This window comes from Chrysemys picta, chromosome 11 (genome assembly GCF_011386835.1).
Source record: "Chrysemys picta bellii isolate R12L10 chromosome 11, ASM1138683v2, whole genome shotgun sequence".
NCBI classification, from domain to species: Eukaryota; Metazoa; Chordata; order Testudines; family Emydidae; genus Chrysemys; species Chrysemys picta.
In genome coordinates, this window is record NC_088801.1 from 18,072,634 (window position 1) to 18,090,309 (window position 17,676).

General features: G+C 38.6%; 1 protein-coding gene across 3 annotated transcripts in view; it reads right to left on the reverse strand.

Annotated features, from left to right (window-relative positions):
- The window catches only part of TMEM163 (transmembrane protein 163), a 163,000-nt gene that overhangs the window by 56,421 nt on the left and 88,903 nt on the right, over positions 1 to 17,676 (reverse strand). For all 3 annotated transcript variants that reach the window (XM_005286795.5, XM_042855678.2, XM_005286796.5), the window contains exons 3-4: positions 15,586 to 15,629; positions 14,229 to 14,320 (exon numbers count right to left, since the gene is read on the reverse strand). In XM_005286795.5, coding sequence (XP_005286852.1) covers positions 14,229 to 14,320; positions 15,586 to 15,629 — 136 coding nt within the window. The remainder of the gene's footprint in view (positions 1 to 14,228; positions 14,321 to 15,585; positions 15,630 to 17,676) is intronic.

The following is a 17,676-nucleotide window of genomic DNA, read 5'->3' on the forward strand; positions in this document are numbered from 1 at the left end:
TTATCTGATATAGTCTGACTGCTGTGAAACACCCATTGCAAGACTTTTCCCTGCCTAATTATCATCCCACTGGCTTTTTGGCAAATGGAATGCACTGACACAGTGCCTAACGGTATATAATGAAGCCCTTGGTAATTACTATTCACAACACAATTTGCTTTGATAGCAGCAGAGGTGGTGCAACACAATTAAGGTTTCAGAAAAAATGTAGCGATGCATATGAATGCAATCTGTATAAATGTTTTAGCTTAAACTTGCCAATTCATGGATACTGTTTTGGTTTTGTTTTTTTTTTCTCCTCATGTACTTAGTAAGATGTCTTTCATATACTGGAATCAATTTTATCAGCATTCTTTAGGTTCATTAGAATAGTCACTGAACTGTGATGACACCATGAGGAATAAAACAAGACTGTCAATATCAGTCAAATTACTCTCTGGCTTAGTTAACATACAAAGTGCCTAAAATGTAAATTTAAAATCTGTCAGAAGTACACAATTTTTTTCTACATTTAAAATCTACTGTGTATATGTAAGAGTTACTGCTATTGTATAAACAGAAATGTAGTTCATACAAAACACAATAACTAAAAAGTTCATAGGGATTTGTTCTGTTCTCTATCGGTTTCAGATATTTGTATTGTATCCTTAGCATTAAGGTAATTCACAGCCTTAAAGACATATCCTAGCCAGGTTTGTAGAGCTTAATCCCAGAAATGCAATTTGTTGTGCTTATTATGAGGCTAAATCTCATTGAAATTACTCCTGATAGTAAATAATGCTCAATATTTTCTTTATTTCACACACAAAACCATAAAAGCTGCACATTCATCATATATAAGAAAGCAGTTGTGAAGAAATAGCCACACTGGATGCATAACCTTGACGATATCTGATCAATATGATCATTACATATTGACTAGTGCTGTAGATGGTACGTCTTCTTCTGCTCAGTACTGGGCACACTTGGAGTTCTGGTGTAATTTACCCCTAATTTCCCTGTCCTACGAGAGCCAAAACTTGCTTGCCTTACTCAAGTGAGCAGATCTATTAACTTTAATAGCACTGCTCGAGTGGATATGACAAGCAGAATTTGACTCCAAGTAATTATGAACCACTAATGTTTCAGATAGTATTCTTCTTATATTGCAAGCCCCTCGGGATAGAGACTTTATCTGACATGTTTGCATGGTTCGTGTCACAATGGAGTCCAGTTCCCAGTTTGGGGCCTCCCCAATGGCTGCTGTAATACAAACAACAGGTAATAGTCTTAATTCCACAAGTGCTCATTTTATTTTATTTTTTTAACTTTCACCACACTGATGCATTCTTACTTATTTTTAATTGTGTCTGTCTCTCTTGTTATAAGGATGTTCACATTATGTACTTTCCAGAGGAAAAAATTGTATTTCTAAAACATTTTTCTTGCTTTTGCTAATGCAGCACGGCCTCGCTACCTCTCCAGGTCACATCAAGAAGATCTTTCAGTAGTAAAGGTTCATAACAGCCCAAAGAAAGAGAACCGTTATGATCCTTGGGGTGCTGTTTGCATTGCTGGCATTAAGGATATTGTGTTAAAACTATTACTTTGCCGGGAACTGAAACTCACCAATAAAAACGTGCTCCAAGCCAAAGCGGGGAATCTGAGGTCTTTGCCCAAGAAAAATGTGGGCTTTTTTTCAGCAAAACTGACCAGATCATTTTTATGTTGAAGGAGTGCAAAAAGGTAAGATGTCGGATTTTAGCTCTCTGATAACCCTTTAAAAGAGGCAAAAGTGAGTGTTAAATGATGGAACTGATTAATTTGGAAAACAACTAGTATGTGTGCTAACTCCTATTTCCATAAACATTGCAAGGACTTCCATTTTATTTTTCAGATTGACTGAGTAAACATGTGCATAAATTGCACTAACACAGCAGACTGCTGAAAAGTCATTACCAAAACAGATTTTCATTGGGTCAGTCATTATCAAGACCTTTCTTTTGGTGTCTCCATTTCTGTACTCATTTCTCTTTCCAATTCTGAATCTTTCTCCATTTTTCTCATCTGTCTTCCGTGGCTACCCTTTCCGCAGGAGAAGCAATCTGAACCTCGAGTATTCTGGCAGTGGGAAGTGTGTCAGGTTAAAATAACTCTGGTGATAGTGGGCCAAATTCTCTTCTGGAACAACTCCAAAGATGTCATTGGAGTAAAGCCAGCAAGGTATTTGGTCCAATGTTGTCTCTATATCAGCTGCAACTAAACCTGCAAAACTGAGGCAACTGATCTGAAGTGTTAGTATACACCCTGGCTGGCTTTCAATTACCAACATGGAGCTGGAATAATATCTAGCCCCAGCTCAAACACTTTCCCATCAACATGTGCTTTTCCTCTTCTCTCTTATCATTCCTACTGGATGATACATTGCAGCTCTTCACAGACCCTTTTTTAGCCCTTATGTCCATAAAGACTCAATTGTGCAAGAAGCTGAATTATCATTTGCAAGTTGTTCAGCATCTTCAGCTTCCAATGAAGGCAATGGAAATTGAGAATGCTCAAAATCTCAAAGAATTGGGCCCTAAATTTGCATCGGCTGCCCCATTGCTGGGCACTGTGTCCATCTGAACTGTTGCCATTGCCTAGGTGCTGCTAATAGGATGAATCATTGTACCCAGCAAAAGACCAGTGAATTCAAAGCGCATATGTGTGGCATCAAATGTGAAGGTGCTTATAGATGGGTATTGTATATCGGCAGGTGTAACACACACAGTGAAACTAAAAATGAATTATGTGAGAGGCAGCCAGCCAGTTTAAAAGACAATGAATCAGTCCTGCGGTTATTATTTAATATTAATATTACAATAGTGCCTAGAAGCTTCAGAAAAGATAGCAAGGTATGTAGTCCCTGCCTTAAAGAACTTATATCAGGCTTTTGTAAATTGGTTATAGAAGCCGCATGTGATTTTGCCAAATATTTTTTAAAATAGACATGAAAACATGATGCAGCTGTTAATTAATATTCACTCTTGGCTACTAGTTCTGTAATACTGCACATTGTCTCTATGCAGAGATGATCTATTGCTAGCTATGCTCTCTTAGTATGGCTCTTGCAACTGTGAAGGCTGTGGAGTCAATCTTTTAAGCCCAGCTACTCTACTAAAGACTAAATTACTGTGTAATGTGACACATTATGGCAGTGTGTGTGCAGAAGATGAAATGTTTGCCTGACTCTGAGTTTCCCTGCTTTTTTCTAGTTGTGTCACTTAACCTTTATGTCCTTAACATGTTTTTGTCTATTTAATTATACAAATACACTGCTTGGTTATGTTTGTGATTTATATTACATTATTGGATTTAGTTACCAATGATGGTTTGAAAACCAACCTACGCAGAATCACAGCTGTTCAGAATTTTTGCACCTGCACAAGGAAGTGTGATTAGGGAATAATGTCATTTTAATGTGCATAGGAAATATGTGGGCTTCCTGTTCACTGTATACGTTCCAGAGTCTAGCTCCAACTGTCAGCGTCTGGATCGGCAGTGCTTCCAATCATCACCACCACTCACTGAAAAATCAGTCATGAATCAACATGGACCCACTCAAGTAATTTTAGAATTAATATTGAAAACATAGAGCTGAAGAGTGTATTTTTAAAAAATACACCTTCCTTGATATAAAACAGAGCACTTAACTCATATTATAAAATGGAGTCAGTATAATCTATGGTGCTGACAAAATGTTGTTACAGCATCCTTTAGAAAGTGGAGGGGGGAATGGTATTAATATCTGGGGAATACAAGTTAGAGATTGGCCATGTTGGAAATGATATAGGCTGTATGTACTTGATTTTTTTTTATTGGCTCTGTGTTTCTAAATTCCTCATGAAAATGGAGATGAAGTAGGGCCATCAGGGATCATAAATTATATAGACTTTTCAGCTGTTTACTATCCACTGATAAAAGCAGAGAAACATTTCTATAACTTACTAAATTTTGAAAAAATCTGTACCGTATTCGCTCATGCCAGATTTGTGCTCTGTATTGTTCTATCTATGGCTAGACTGCCTTGCAATCAGCTGCGAGGCATATGAACATCTGCTCATTGTGCCTAACCTTACTGCAGCTGAAAGGGGTAACAAGGGGTTCCTTTCAGAGTCTGGAAATTGAATAAGAGCTTCATCAGAATTTTTGTAAGATGCTTTTTCACTGAAGATTATCAAAGCTATATATTTATATATATATTTATATAAGAGAGAAGAGAAATAACAATAAAACAAACACAGCAGACCCTGATCCAAACCCTGGTGTACTCAAAGGAAAGACTTCAGTGGGCTTTGTATCAGTCCCCAGTAAATTCCTAGACAAGTCTACAAGATTTCTAATGCTTCACTTTTTTAAAAATAGAGTCTTAGGATACATAAAATATTTAATATGTGTTTGCATTTTGTAGCTGTATGTACAGGAGTGTGTGTGTGTGTGTGTGTGTGTGTGTGTGTATATATATATATATATATATATATATGAGTGTAATTACATGATGGCTTTACAGGTTTTTATTGACATGAGTAGGAGGTAATAGATTAATGCATGAGTGATAAAACAGGTGATCCAAAGAAGTGCCAATAAAACCTGTGTATACCATTGTGCACCATCAGGTATTTTTATGCCACATATTTTACAGAAAAGATAGAAATTGTGAATAAATTTTAAAAATTTTATATTGCTTAAGCTTGAGTCCAACTGTCCAGGCTTAAGAGAGAGGAAAAAGTTATATCTAAATTGTTAAATCGCTAATGGTTTATAATATATCTTCTGTGAATCAAAGCTTGGTGATTGTAAAGCTCAATATGTTGCACCTCACTAGTGTTAATAATAGGTGCTCAATATAGATATAAAGCTCCCCAATTGAATAAGATGGGTCTCTAGTCCAACTATGCTGGGAAATAGCCTGTTTTTAAGCTAACTATGACATTTGTCAAGAAACGAAAAAGAGGGTATAATGAAGAGTGTGTAGGTAGAACTTCTGATTTTGTATTTGTGGGCTCCGGTTCTTCAATCCTTGCATATAAATTGGTCCGCATTACCAAGCTATACCACCATGAGAAGTCCATTAACATCAACTGGTCTCAGGTTTCAGAGTGGTAGGTGTGTTAGTCTGTATCAGCAAAAACAACGAGGAGTCCTTGTGGCACCTTAGACACCAACAAATTTATTTGGGCATAAGCTTTCATTGGCTAGAACCCACTTCATCAGATGCATGGAGTGGAAAACACAGGAGCAGGTATAAATACTGAAAAGATGAGAGTTGCTTTACCAAGTGTGAGGTCAGTCTAACGAGACAATTAAATTGACAGCAGGATACCAAGGGAGGAAAAATAACTTTTGAAGTGGTAATGAGAGTGGCCCATTTCATACAGTTGACAAGAAGGTGTGAGTAACAGTAGGGGGAAATTAGTATTGGGCTTAGGTTTTGTAATGACCCAACCACTCCCAGTCTTTATTTAGCCTTAATCTGATGGTGTCCAGTTTGCAAATTAATTCCAGTTCTGCAGTTTCACGTTGGAGTCTGTTTTTGAAAGTTTTTTTTGTTGAAGAATTGCCACTTTTTAGTCTGTTATTGAGTGACCACCAGATTGAAGTGTTCTCCTACTGTTTTTTGAATGTTATGATTCCTGATGTCAGATTTGTATCCATTTATTTTTTTGAGTAGAGACTGTCCAGTTTGGCCAATGTACATGGCAGAGAGGTATTGCTGGCACATGATGGCATTTATCTCATTGGTAGATGTGCAAGTGAACGAGCCCCGGATGGTGTGGCTGATGTGGTTAGGTCCTATGATGGTGTCCCTTGAATAGATGTGTGGACAGAGTTGGCACTGGGGTTTGTTGCAGGGTTTGGTTCCTAGGCTGGTGTTTTTGTTGTGTGGTGTGTAGTTGCTGGTGAGTATTTGCTTCAGGTTGGGGGGCTGTCTGTAAGCGAGGACTGGCCTGTTCCCCAAGGTCTGTGAGAGTGAGGGATCATCCTTCAGGATAGGTTGTAGATCCTTGATGATGCGTTGGAGAGGTTTTAGGTTGGGGCTGTAGGTGACAGCTAGTGGCGTTCTGTTACTTTCTTTGTTGGGCCTGTCTTGTAGTAGGTGACTTCTGGGTACCCTTCTGGCTGTGTCAATCTGTTTCTTCACTTCACCAGGTGGGTATTGTAGTTTTAAGAATGCTTGATAGAGATCTCAGTGCTACTGTTTGCAGTTGTGGGTCATTAGATCTTAAGTCAAAGCCCCATTCATGGCAATTAAGAACTAGGCAAGAACTGCGGAGTCCTAGATATCTCTTTTTAGCTATTCTGTTTTGTAGGAAATCTTCATAAATTTGATACTTTTCCAGGTGATCATTCAGCCAGTGTATTAGCTCATTATAAGGTATTACTCTTCTATACTCAGAGATGTGCCCTTAATCGTGGGTGGGTGTGGATTTTGCCATCTGTGCATCACTTGTTTCTCACATACACAGCATAGCTAAAGTAACCCATATTTTCTGTGGATGTGACAGATATTGTAAATGTTATGATTTAATTTAAATGATTTCTTTCATACAATAATATACAAACATAACAGTGCTCATTTGTTAAGACTGAAATATGTATGATAGACCCAACTTGCAGGTCAAATATTAGACAAATTGCATGGTAATTGGAAAATTTATAATCTAGAGTTGGGCATTTTTTAATCTTCTCCGAAGCAGAATATGATCCAAAAATCCTTAATGTGTCCTGGCCTCTCTGATGTTTTGGGATATTTATTATTTGTGATTTGATTCATCACTTCATTTAAACCAGTTTTCAGTTCCCTGAACATTAAACTGAAAATATAATTAGATCATTTTTACCATCTTGTCTCCAATTATGTGCTGTCACAAACCTCTGCTCCTTTACCTCATATAAAGTCCTAATAGACTGTCAGAATGCTTTTCTTCCTGGCACAATAAGCAGGAAGCCAATGGAAAGAAAAATCAGAGAACCACAGAGCTATTTCTTTGCATATAGATTGTAGCAGAGCAGGGTCATTGGGGAAAAGGTTTTCTCAAGATCAACCAGTAGTGGGCCCCATGGATACTGGATTCTCATTGGTGACTGCCAATAGTAGACCGCTCCTTTGTGCAGCACAAAAAAGGCAGAACAAAATCCAAAGGTTGGAAGTTGAAGCAGCACATGAGCTGATTTTCAGTGGCACTCACACTGCCCGGGTCCTGGCCACCGGTCCGCTCTGCATTTTAATTTAATTTTAAATGAAGCTTCTTAAACATTTTAAAAACCTTATTTACTTTACATATAACAATAGTTTAGTTATATATTATAGACTTATAGAAAGAGACCTTCTAAAAACGTTAAAATATATTACTGGCATGCGAAACCTTAAATTAGAGTGAATAAATGAAGACTCAACACACCACTTCTGAAAGGTTGCCCACCCCTGAGCTAGATAAAGTCAGACTAGAAATAAGATGCAGATTTTTAACAGTGAAGGCAATTAATTATTGGAACAGCTTACCTAGGGATCCAGTGAATTCTCCAACTCTTGCTGTCTTTAAATCAAGACTGGACATATTTCTAAACAATGTGCTATAGTTCAAACAGAAGTTATGGGCTTGATTCAGAAATTACTGGGAGAGGTTTTTTTGCCCTGTGTTACGTAGAAGATCAAAATAGATGAGCATTAGTGGTTCCTTCTGGCCACAAAAACCATGACCCTACTTGTTCTCTAAAGAAAATCCCTGGGGTTTTCCAGATTTGTTCCAGTGCTTAACTACTCTGAGAGTTAGGAAGTGTTTCCTAATGTCTTAAATCTCACTCACTGCAATTTAAGCCCATTGCTTCTTGTCCTGTCCTCAGTGATTAAAGAAAACAATTTATCACTCTCCTTTTTATAACAACTTTTCACATACTAGAAGACTATTATCATGTCCCCCCTCACTCTTCTCCAGACTAAACAAACCCAATTTTTTCACTCTCCTCACAGGTCATGTTTTCTAGACCTTTAATCACTTTTGTCGCTCTCCTCTGGACTTTCTCCAATTTGTCCACATCCTTCCTGAAATGTGGTGCCCAGAACTGGACATAGTATGCCTGTTGGGGCCTTACCAGTGCTGAGTAGAGTGGAAGAATTACTTCTTGTGGCTTGTTTACAGCAATCCTGCTAATATAGACTTTATTAGGATTACTTACCCAAAAACACAACTGTAAAAACTTTATAACATGACAATGTCATAACAATACCAGGGAGTCATAGATTTTTACAACCCCAATGGATGATTATGCTCATCTAAGCTTACATCCTATATTACACGGGCCATAGAACGTCACCAAATGATTCCTGTATCAAGCCTATAACTTCTAGTTGAGCTACAGAATATATTTTAGAAAGATGTCCAGTCTTACTTAAAGACTTGAAGTGACAGCAAAGGGGTTCCAATGGTTAATTAGCCTCACTTGACAAGAGATCTAGATCACTCTGTGGAACGGACCTGTCATTATTTACCACTCCACCAATTTTTGTGTCCTTTGCAAATTTTACCAACAATGATTTTACATTTTCTTCCAGATCAGTGTTAGAGGTATTAGATAACATGGAAAATGACTCCATTTGTTGATGGTTCCCCATTTACAATAACCTTTTTGAGATCTATCACTTAACCAGCTTTTAATCTATTTAATACGTGCTACATTGATTTTGTATAAAATTGAATGCTGGGTGGTACAAAGGCAAATACCTTGCATAAGTCTAATATGTATAAGTATATTATGGCAACATATTTAGCTTTTCCTATCGCTATCTGAAAAAACGTCATTCAGTTTGACCACAGTTGTGACAATCTGTCTCAAGAAAGAGGTTTTCATTTTGGGAAATAAGCTGGTTATCATGCTCACAAATGAACACATCTGAGCCTGCCAAAGTATATCATCCACTGTCTTATATACAGAGTGATCAGAATGCCAAGTAGTTGTATATATGCCTCCGAAACTATTTAGGAAATGAGATATTAAAGATCATTCAAATCGTGTTTTCTTTGTTTCACTGTCTCCTGAATATCTCTGTCTCCTAGTTTTCCACTTTAAATATCCTCCTTTACATCCTGTGATCTCAAGTGCAGTTTCCATGTGGGAGCTGCGAACACCTTCTCTTGGCCTAACACTAATAGCTTTTTTTAGCTTAGATCACGCTGTATGGGAAACATTTTTGTTTTATGGAACTAAAGGGAATTTTCTGCCTGATCTTTCATAGCATCTCAGTCTGAGTCACTAACTGTACATCTACACAAAACAAAAACCTCACAGCAGCAAGTCTGAGAGCCCAGCTCAACTGATTTGGGTTCATGCGGCTTGAGCTGCAGGGCTAAAAATAGCAATATAGGTGTTCCTACTTGGGCTGGAGCCCAACTGCGCCGGTGGTGGTGAGAGTAAGGCTCTTGGTGCTGTGGGATTTCACAGGGAGCTCTGGGATATAAACAAGATAAGGATATAAGCAATCCTACACAGCCAGAGGATGGAGTAGATGACTTCTGGGTCTTTTCTCTCTCTTACACTACAGTCCTTCAAAGGTTTATAACCAGGGATTTGTATGTTCTAAGTGAGGGTCTATTCCTCTTCCTTTCCCTTTTCCCCCACATGAAGAAAACGCAAGGAATTGCAACTACCCTTCTTTATCAGTGCTTTCAGTCTTCTTGTTTCTTTGGATTACTAATCTTTTTCCAGGTAACCTAGTTATTTCAGTCCTCTTTTTTTTTTCTGCCTTGGACTTCCTGATCATTTGCTTTCTTGATGACTTTTTCAGCAGCTCTAATTTTCCTTGTATATTTATATGCAGCTCAGCAGGTCATGCTAAGCAAAACAAGAACTAATGAATCATATACTCAGAATAATTCTACGACACTCTTCCCAGCTGTCTAGCCTTTCCCAGTGCTTGTATCTCTTCAAGATCTATCACTTCAATTAAAGCCTATAAGGCTAGAGCCTAATTAACAGGCTATTTTATTTGACTGACAAACTGGAAAAATTATAAAATGACTAAACAGCAAAAATGTACCAATCACAGACCTATCAGCTATGCATTTTTCCCAGTGGGGTGCTGGACAGACTAAAACTGAGTGGCTGATATGGCTTAGAAGCTCATAGATTTAATCTTTTTGGAAAGACGCAGTTTCTGAGGATACCCATATTTGCAAGGTCCCCTGGTAGAATTAGAAAATAACTTTGTAATTTTTTCATTATAATTTACCAGGCACCCATCCACCCTTTCCCATGATGATGAAAACACAAAATAAACATAGAAAAAAACCTTAGTGATATTTTATTAGAGTAGAATTTTGCGAGGTTGATTGCACACTTCAATTTATCAGGCCATCTTTATCACAGCATCTTTAGAAAAAGTAGGACCCAACAGGTGAGTTATACTTCATTAAGCAGCAGCTACATGTGAATGATTGTGAGAATCAGCAAAGACGTGCAGTATCCATTTCTAGTCACCTGTATACCTAACCATTGTTACAAAGGGTTTTTCTTGTCTTCAGAGAGAAAATGAACACTGTAGTAGAAAATGTGAAATCTTCTGAACTAAACTGTGTAGGCCAAATTCTAACATCCGTTCTAACACTACAACCCCATTGAAATCAATAGGATTGCATAGGTCTAACACAAAGCAGAGTTTGGCTCACTAAACTGAAGAAAAATGACAGCCTGCTATTGTTTTTGTTTTAAGCTCTGCTATGGAATGCTTTAAAATTTCAGTAGGCATTGCTTTTCGTCTGTCTATGTTTCTGGATTCTTTGATTACACAGTTCTTCTATGTTTCGATGTTTTAGTACATTTATTGAATTTCTTCTACATCGTGGCTGGAATCTGAAGACAGATAAATTCATATTAGAAATCAGGCCAAAAAAAAATTAACAGTGAGAGCGACTAACTTCTGGAACAAACTATCCAGGTAAGAGGTAGATTCTCCATCTCTTGATGTCTTCAGCTAAAGACCTTTCTAGAAGGCTCAATACAGGAGTAACTGGATGACATTTAATGGCCTGGAATATATAGGCAGTCAGACTAGACAATTTAATGGTTCCTTTTGGCCTCATAATCGATGAATCTATAAATATGTGCAGGGCTCTTTTCCCTCTGTATTTTTTTCTTATGCTTTTTAACCCTTTGTGACTTTAATTTGTCTCTCACTAAAAAAAAAAAAAAAGTCAGCCAATTTGGACAGTTTAGACTGGATCTGCCAAGCACTGACCACTTTTTGATCCAAAGCCTGTTGAAGTCAATGGGCTGATTTTAGTGAACTTTGGCTCAGCCTCCGGTTCAAGGCTCAAAAACAGTATTTAGAGCACACAAAACTGTTTGCTAGCTCCTGCCAAGAAATGCCAGTGAGTGAAGAAGAATCTTCAAAGAGGTTAATACACACACACATATTCACCAATGTGTATTTAATTAAATCACTTACAAGAGTAGGTGAAGCTACAAATGAAGGCATGCCAATAAAGGGTCGAATCTTTCTCACTTTACTCAGGCAAATAGCATCAATTACTTCAAAATATATGAATGAGTAAGGTGGTCAGAATTAGTGCAAAAATAGTCAAAAGAAGTTCTGTGTAGGCAAGTGCCACCCTGGTGGGACACACCTAAGCATGTTTAAACATGAATAATGCGCCGCATAACTTGAGCACTCACATGAATTTCCAACATTCCTCAGAGGGCGGGGCCATCAACTAGCAGAAGGACGTACCTTACACAACTCAGGAGTCAAATTTCTCTATTGGCACACAGACACACAGAAAAACAATTGCTACTGCTTTCCAGGATGGCAAAAGAACAAGAGCCATTATGAGCGTATGAGGCAAGGACTATTTACAATAGCAATAAATAACCTACAGGGCTCAAACAACACGCAAGTCTCCTTTTTTCCCCCAACATGGAGGAAAAATAATTTCATACATAATCTTTCAACATTAAATACAACTGGAAATTAGAAATGTTCCTCCCAAGAAAACCGGACACCCTAGGAGTTGTCTTTGTGATTTACAGCTGCAATTGCCCCTCCTGCATGGTCCAGAGATAACCAGATCACCCATCCAACAATAAAAATGCTCAAGCTACGGTAATGTTCTTTTGCTTAATATTGATACCATCATGTAACATTAGATGGCTTGCTTTAGAAGGCATGACCAATAATCCCATCCCATTAGTGTGGTTTTATCTAAAGCATGGGAGTTACCCGAAGGCAAATTAAAAATAAGTTTAAAAAAGCAAAATATAATTGCCATTTTGCCTGTATACATCCCTAGCTTGAAGACATGTTGATTTTTGTTTCATATTGAGGCTTATTTATTTTATTTTATAAGGCACACTATACTCATACTGAAAAAGCCCAGCAGATGGGGATTTCTTAGAGATGTTAACTAAATACTGAAGGGAATCTTGGAGGATTCCATAAAACCAAGGCAAGGAAATTGGCAATAAATCCAAATTTATGCAGGAAGATTAATTTTAGTCACCTGTTTCTGAAGGTAACACCTCAAGACAAAACTTTTATAAGGCTTTTCAACTGAAGAGCTCAGTGTTTAGATCTAGAGTCCTATGCTGTGTTGGGCTAAGGAGCTTCTGGGGCCCTCAAAAGCCCACCAAGGAGGATAAATAAATGGGATCCAAAGAGGATAACTGAGGTTTGTCTAAGGCCCACTGAAGCTGGTTTTAAATTTTCATCACTTTTTACAGGATGAGGCCTTCACGAAACGGAGGAAGAAAAGCAAAAATATACACACACAAAAAATGCTCTGGCAAAAGAACCCAATAATTTTCTCCCATTTTCAAATCATCATCTTTCCCTCTCCAGAATATTGTGTCTGAAAAATGTTTTATGTCGCTCTGTCGACACCAGGGCCGGCTCCAGGCACCAGCGCAGCAAGCAGGTGCTTTGGGCGGCCAACGGTAAGGGGCGGCACGTCCAGGTCTTCGGCGGCAATTCAGCGGCGGGTCCCTCAGTCCCTCTCGGAGGGAAGAACCTGCCACCGATCGCGGCTTTTTTCCTCCCCCCCGCCGCCGCTTGGGGCGGCAAAAACACTGGAGCCGGCCCTGGTTGACACTAAGCCAAATTCAATCCTGGTTTAAGTTGGTGTTGATTTTTATGAATAAGTACTGCAGCCCTTCATAGTCTTTAGATGCAAAAAGGGAACACTGTCAGTGTAGACTTTACAGCTTCCTTTTTGCTCTGGTAGCCTGTCACATAAGCTGTAGTTTGTGTATTTAAAGAACACTGGTCAATACTTGTTTAGATGCCTGAGTTAGGGGCCTAACTTTAGGCACCCATTTTTGAAAGAAATGTGCACGATAACTAGTCCATAGGGTGAAATTCTCGCCCATGTGCTGTGTCAAACCATAATTACTTTGCTAATCTTTACTGAATCTTCTGCAAGTGTCACATGCATTGACAATGGGAATTCCACATTGTCAGCCCGTGCAGAAGACACAGTGGGAATCATCACTGTGACTGGGTGCACTGCAGATTGGAGAAAGGAATTGTGTCCATATTGTTCATGCCAGAACCATTACGTATGCACACTTCAAATCCTTACAACTAGCTACTGCAAATATGCAGGTGTTAATTTTTTGTTAAAATTACATGTAGATGATGAAAAACGCTTAATCAACACGTCAGCAGTAGATGCTGCTAAAAAACAGTTTGCACGTGTGTTTGCATGGGGTACAGTAGTTAGATAGTTATCCACCTATCATTTGGCTAACCCGGGCCCAATCCCATCAGGGGTTATGTAACCTCAACTCCTAATGATGTTAATGAGAGTTGAGGGTGCTCAGCACCTGAAAGATCAGATCCCAGTGTTGTTATGGTGAAAAACAAGTATAACACAAGCATCAAATACTAGACACTCATCCTAGTGTGAATAATGAGTTGAGATGGGAAACAAAAGATTTTCAAATTCAATGCTGGTTGCAATTACAGATCATCTCACATGATCCTTCAAAGAGAAACATATAGAGCCCTTAGCATCTTAAATGAAATGATGATGTGGAACCATTTTCATGGCGGGAGGTTGGTTAAGGCTGCAAGTTTGTGACCATAAACTGAATGAAAATAAAATGAAAATTTATTGGCATCTTAGAATTTTTGTCTTTGTCACTGCTATAATATCATGGCTTCATCGCAAAGGCTCTGCAGTCTTCTGTCAGAGGGAAAAACAGGTATGTTTACTTACATGTATTCCCTGTGTGCAGAATGTACAGCGGCTGCATTGTTGTAACGCCACAGAACTATCACCGATGACAAAACATCCAGGACAGCATCAAACTGAAAAGGATACAGAGCCAATTGCTTTTGTGGGTTATTAAGGTGTACAGTAGTTAAAACAATGCATCTGTAATCATGCTGCAGGGCATAAAGCAGCTCCAAATAAATCATTTTAATAAAAGCAGGATTTACATTCATTTAAATGATCTTTACTTTTTTTACTGTGTATCATTACACAACAGTGTATATCAGACTTCAGCCAGTCAATCACAGAAAGAGCTTTGTCTATAATCCACCAGCATGCAGAGTTACTTGGCTAAAAAAATAATTCTTGCAATAATGCGGTCACCACAATTTTTACAATACTAATATATTTCTTGTATGATGCCTAAAAGAAAAAGGGCACCTGTTTTTTAGCGACTTGTCCTACAAATTCACAATTTTTGTTTAACGGAACTTTGCAAAGGAATTTCATCTAATTTCACTTTACGCCACATCTTTGGCAAAATCTTCACATTCACAACACTTAAAAACATGAATTTTTTTTACAGTTTTTTGATACAGTGCCATCTCAGCTCAATACTGGCCCATTAAGCATTTCCTCACTTTCTGATGTAGAAACTCCTGGACACTGACAATGTATACAATGCATTTTAGTGGTGAGTTAATCGATCTTTCTACTCTATGCCCAGAATAATTCACACACCCAACTCAAATTTTTCACAGAAACAGTCCCACTTTCAAGTTCACAACAAAATACCAAATGTTTGACTTTCAAGTTGTTTTTTGTTTAATTAGGAATGTTTTCTCTACAGTTAATCTCTGCTGAGAATATATTAGTGTTCAACTGCAAATTGAAAAATAGTAGTGATTTTTAGAGACCAAAGATGACATCCTGGCCCCAGTGAAGTCAATGGGAGTTTTGACATTGACTTTGATTGGGACCAGGTTTCACAAGTGAAGTTGGGACCTCAGATCTATGCCTGCATGGGGGATGAATATGCTGCAGGACCTTGCAATGGAAAATTGGTTCTGGTTTGTAATACCTCTCCCTCTTAGCTTTTTCTATGGCGTCCATTAGCATAAGATTTTAGCATTGATATGAATGCCTTTGTCTGCTAGGAATTGAAAGCAGACCACCCTAACACCGTTACCTATTACTTCTGTGATCAGGTTTAAACAATGATCTTTCTGGTTAGTCACTGATTTTCTTTTACTATACCTGGATGCACTCCTTAGCTAAGAAAAATCATGGTGAGAGTTCAGAAACAGCATGCAACATAACATCTCACTGTGAAACATATTTAAATTGTAAGATTACTTACAGCAAATCCAAATGATGATGCACTGTACCTCATTATGGAGACAGCTAAAAGAAAAAATATATTATTTAGCATAATTTAAAACATCTTAGATATTTTCTTTCATCTAAGAGGAGAGTTGCACTTTGAAAAGAAGAAAAAAAAACAAGTTAGAAAACAAGTTAGAGAATTAATTAGCTGCAAAACCTGCTTGCAGGAATGGGCTGTGCTTCTTTCAATTCGCATACGAAGACATAGGGGAGGCCTACAAGGAAGGCACAACATGCTATAGGGATTGGTGTGGTGAGCCAGCAAGTGGCCCTCTTTCTTCCAAGATGGTACTGGGCCAATGCCCAAGCATGACATTCAGGGGCACTATGCTGCTGGAAGTGCTGCCTTTCATATGAGGTTCTAACCAAAGCTGTGCAGGAACCAGAATTTCTGTCCCATAGAAACTTTTGCAATTGAATTTTTTTTTAAGTTCCAAATCAGAATGAAAAGCCCCAAATGCAGACATTTTGGCAAAATATCCATTTTGCAAGGACCAAAATAGAATTTTTCCAAAATTTCTGGCCTAGCTTCCTAGCTGGCTCCCTGGCTGCCGGACCAGCTTGTTGGCAGAAAAACCATGGAGCTAGGCAATCTAGCAGGCCACCCAGGGAGCCAGAGAGCTGGCCAAGTGGGAAACTAGTTGCCCTGCTCCCTGGGTGGTCTAAGGAGTCCAGGAGTCCCCAGCCACCCAGCTCCTGGATAGGTAGGGACCTCAGAAAGCTGGACAACCCATCCACCACTACCTGGTTGGGTGGGGAGACTAGTAGAAAACCAGGCAGATAAGTTTCCATCAAAAGTTGACGGGTCCCTGTGAAAAGTGTCGGCGTTGGAGCCAGAAGCTCCTGTGTTATAACCCCAGCATGGACTGTGACTTCCCCTCAGCCTGGAGCAGATCAATTGACTTCTCTGCCTCAGCTTTCATATCTGTAACATAGTTTTTTTATTTAGTATTTTATTGCAAGTCTCACCATATCTGGCATTTGTCCGGCATGTTGTTTGTAAGCTGGGAGGTGGCAAAACTGTAATACTTATTGATCTCCCAGAAGGGTCTCAGGAAAGTTAGTTTGTGAAATATTTTGAAGATTTTAAGTTATAACTATTAACAGTGTTAGGAGTGTTAATATAATTTAAATGATAATACATGGAAATACTGTGCATCATAGTTTTAGCAACGTAGAGGCATTAGATGGTTGGTTTTAGCTGCATGTAAATTACCAAGGCAACGGTCACAAAAATGGACATCAACATAGAAAAGAAACTTTATTGATTTGGAATGTTAACATTTTTGCACCAAACCAGCCAAACATGATGTATGTTTTCTGACCACCATGAGTTTTAGCAAGGTTATGAAAAGCTCTATGGATACTTTACACTGAAGTTCACCCCAGTTGAAATGTGCCTTGGCTTGAAAGTTCAGTTAACTTGTTGTGAGCTATGCTTGTGAATGTTCCGCAATTGTAGTCTAGTCATTTTCACAGCTTAGAAAAGGGCAAACCGCTCCCCCAGATGACTGGCTTGCTCATTCCTACACCAGGCCCTGGGTACAACATTATCGTGTATCTAAGGTAAGAAGGGAATTGACCTGAGGCTTGCTGGAGTTAGGCGAAGAATAAATAGAGGGTTTAGTCTGCTATAGAGGGTGGGAAATTGATTGAGGAAGAAGTGGACAGCTGTGGAAGAGTTCCTACTATAGCTCTGAGCTCATCAAACTCCAACCTACAACAGGCCCTGCAAGCTAATTTGCAGCATCCAGCTGATGAACCAAATCCTACAGCATTTGTATAGTCCTTGTTTTCTTCTGCCGTGATCTCTTTTAAACAAGTGTTTGTAGCATGAAAAGGTGGCTAATTGCCCCTGTGCTATCAGGTCAACCGTCAGGAAAGAGTTCTAATTTGTCCAACAGTTCTGAATGGAGTGAAACAAGTTTAAAATGTGTTACCTATTTATAAACTGACTAAGCTAATTCCCTTTAGGGGGAAGGAAAACTTCTCAGGATTGTTTGGGGAATAAAATGACTCTGATAAGTTTACAGCTCTTCAATGACATTTTCACTCTGTGATTGGA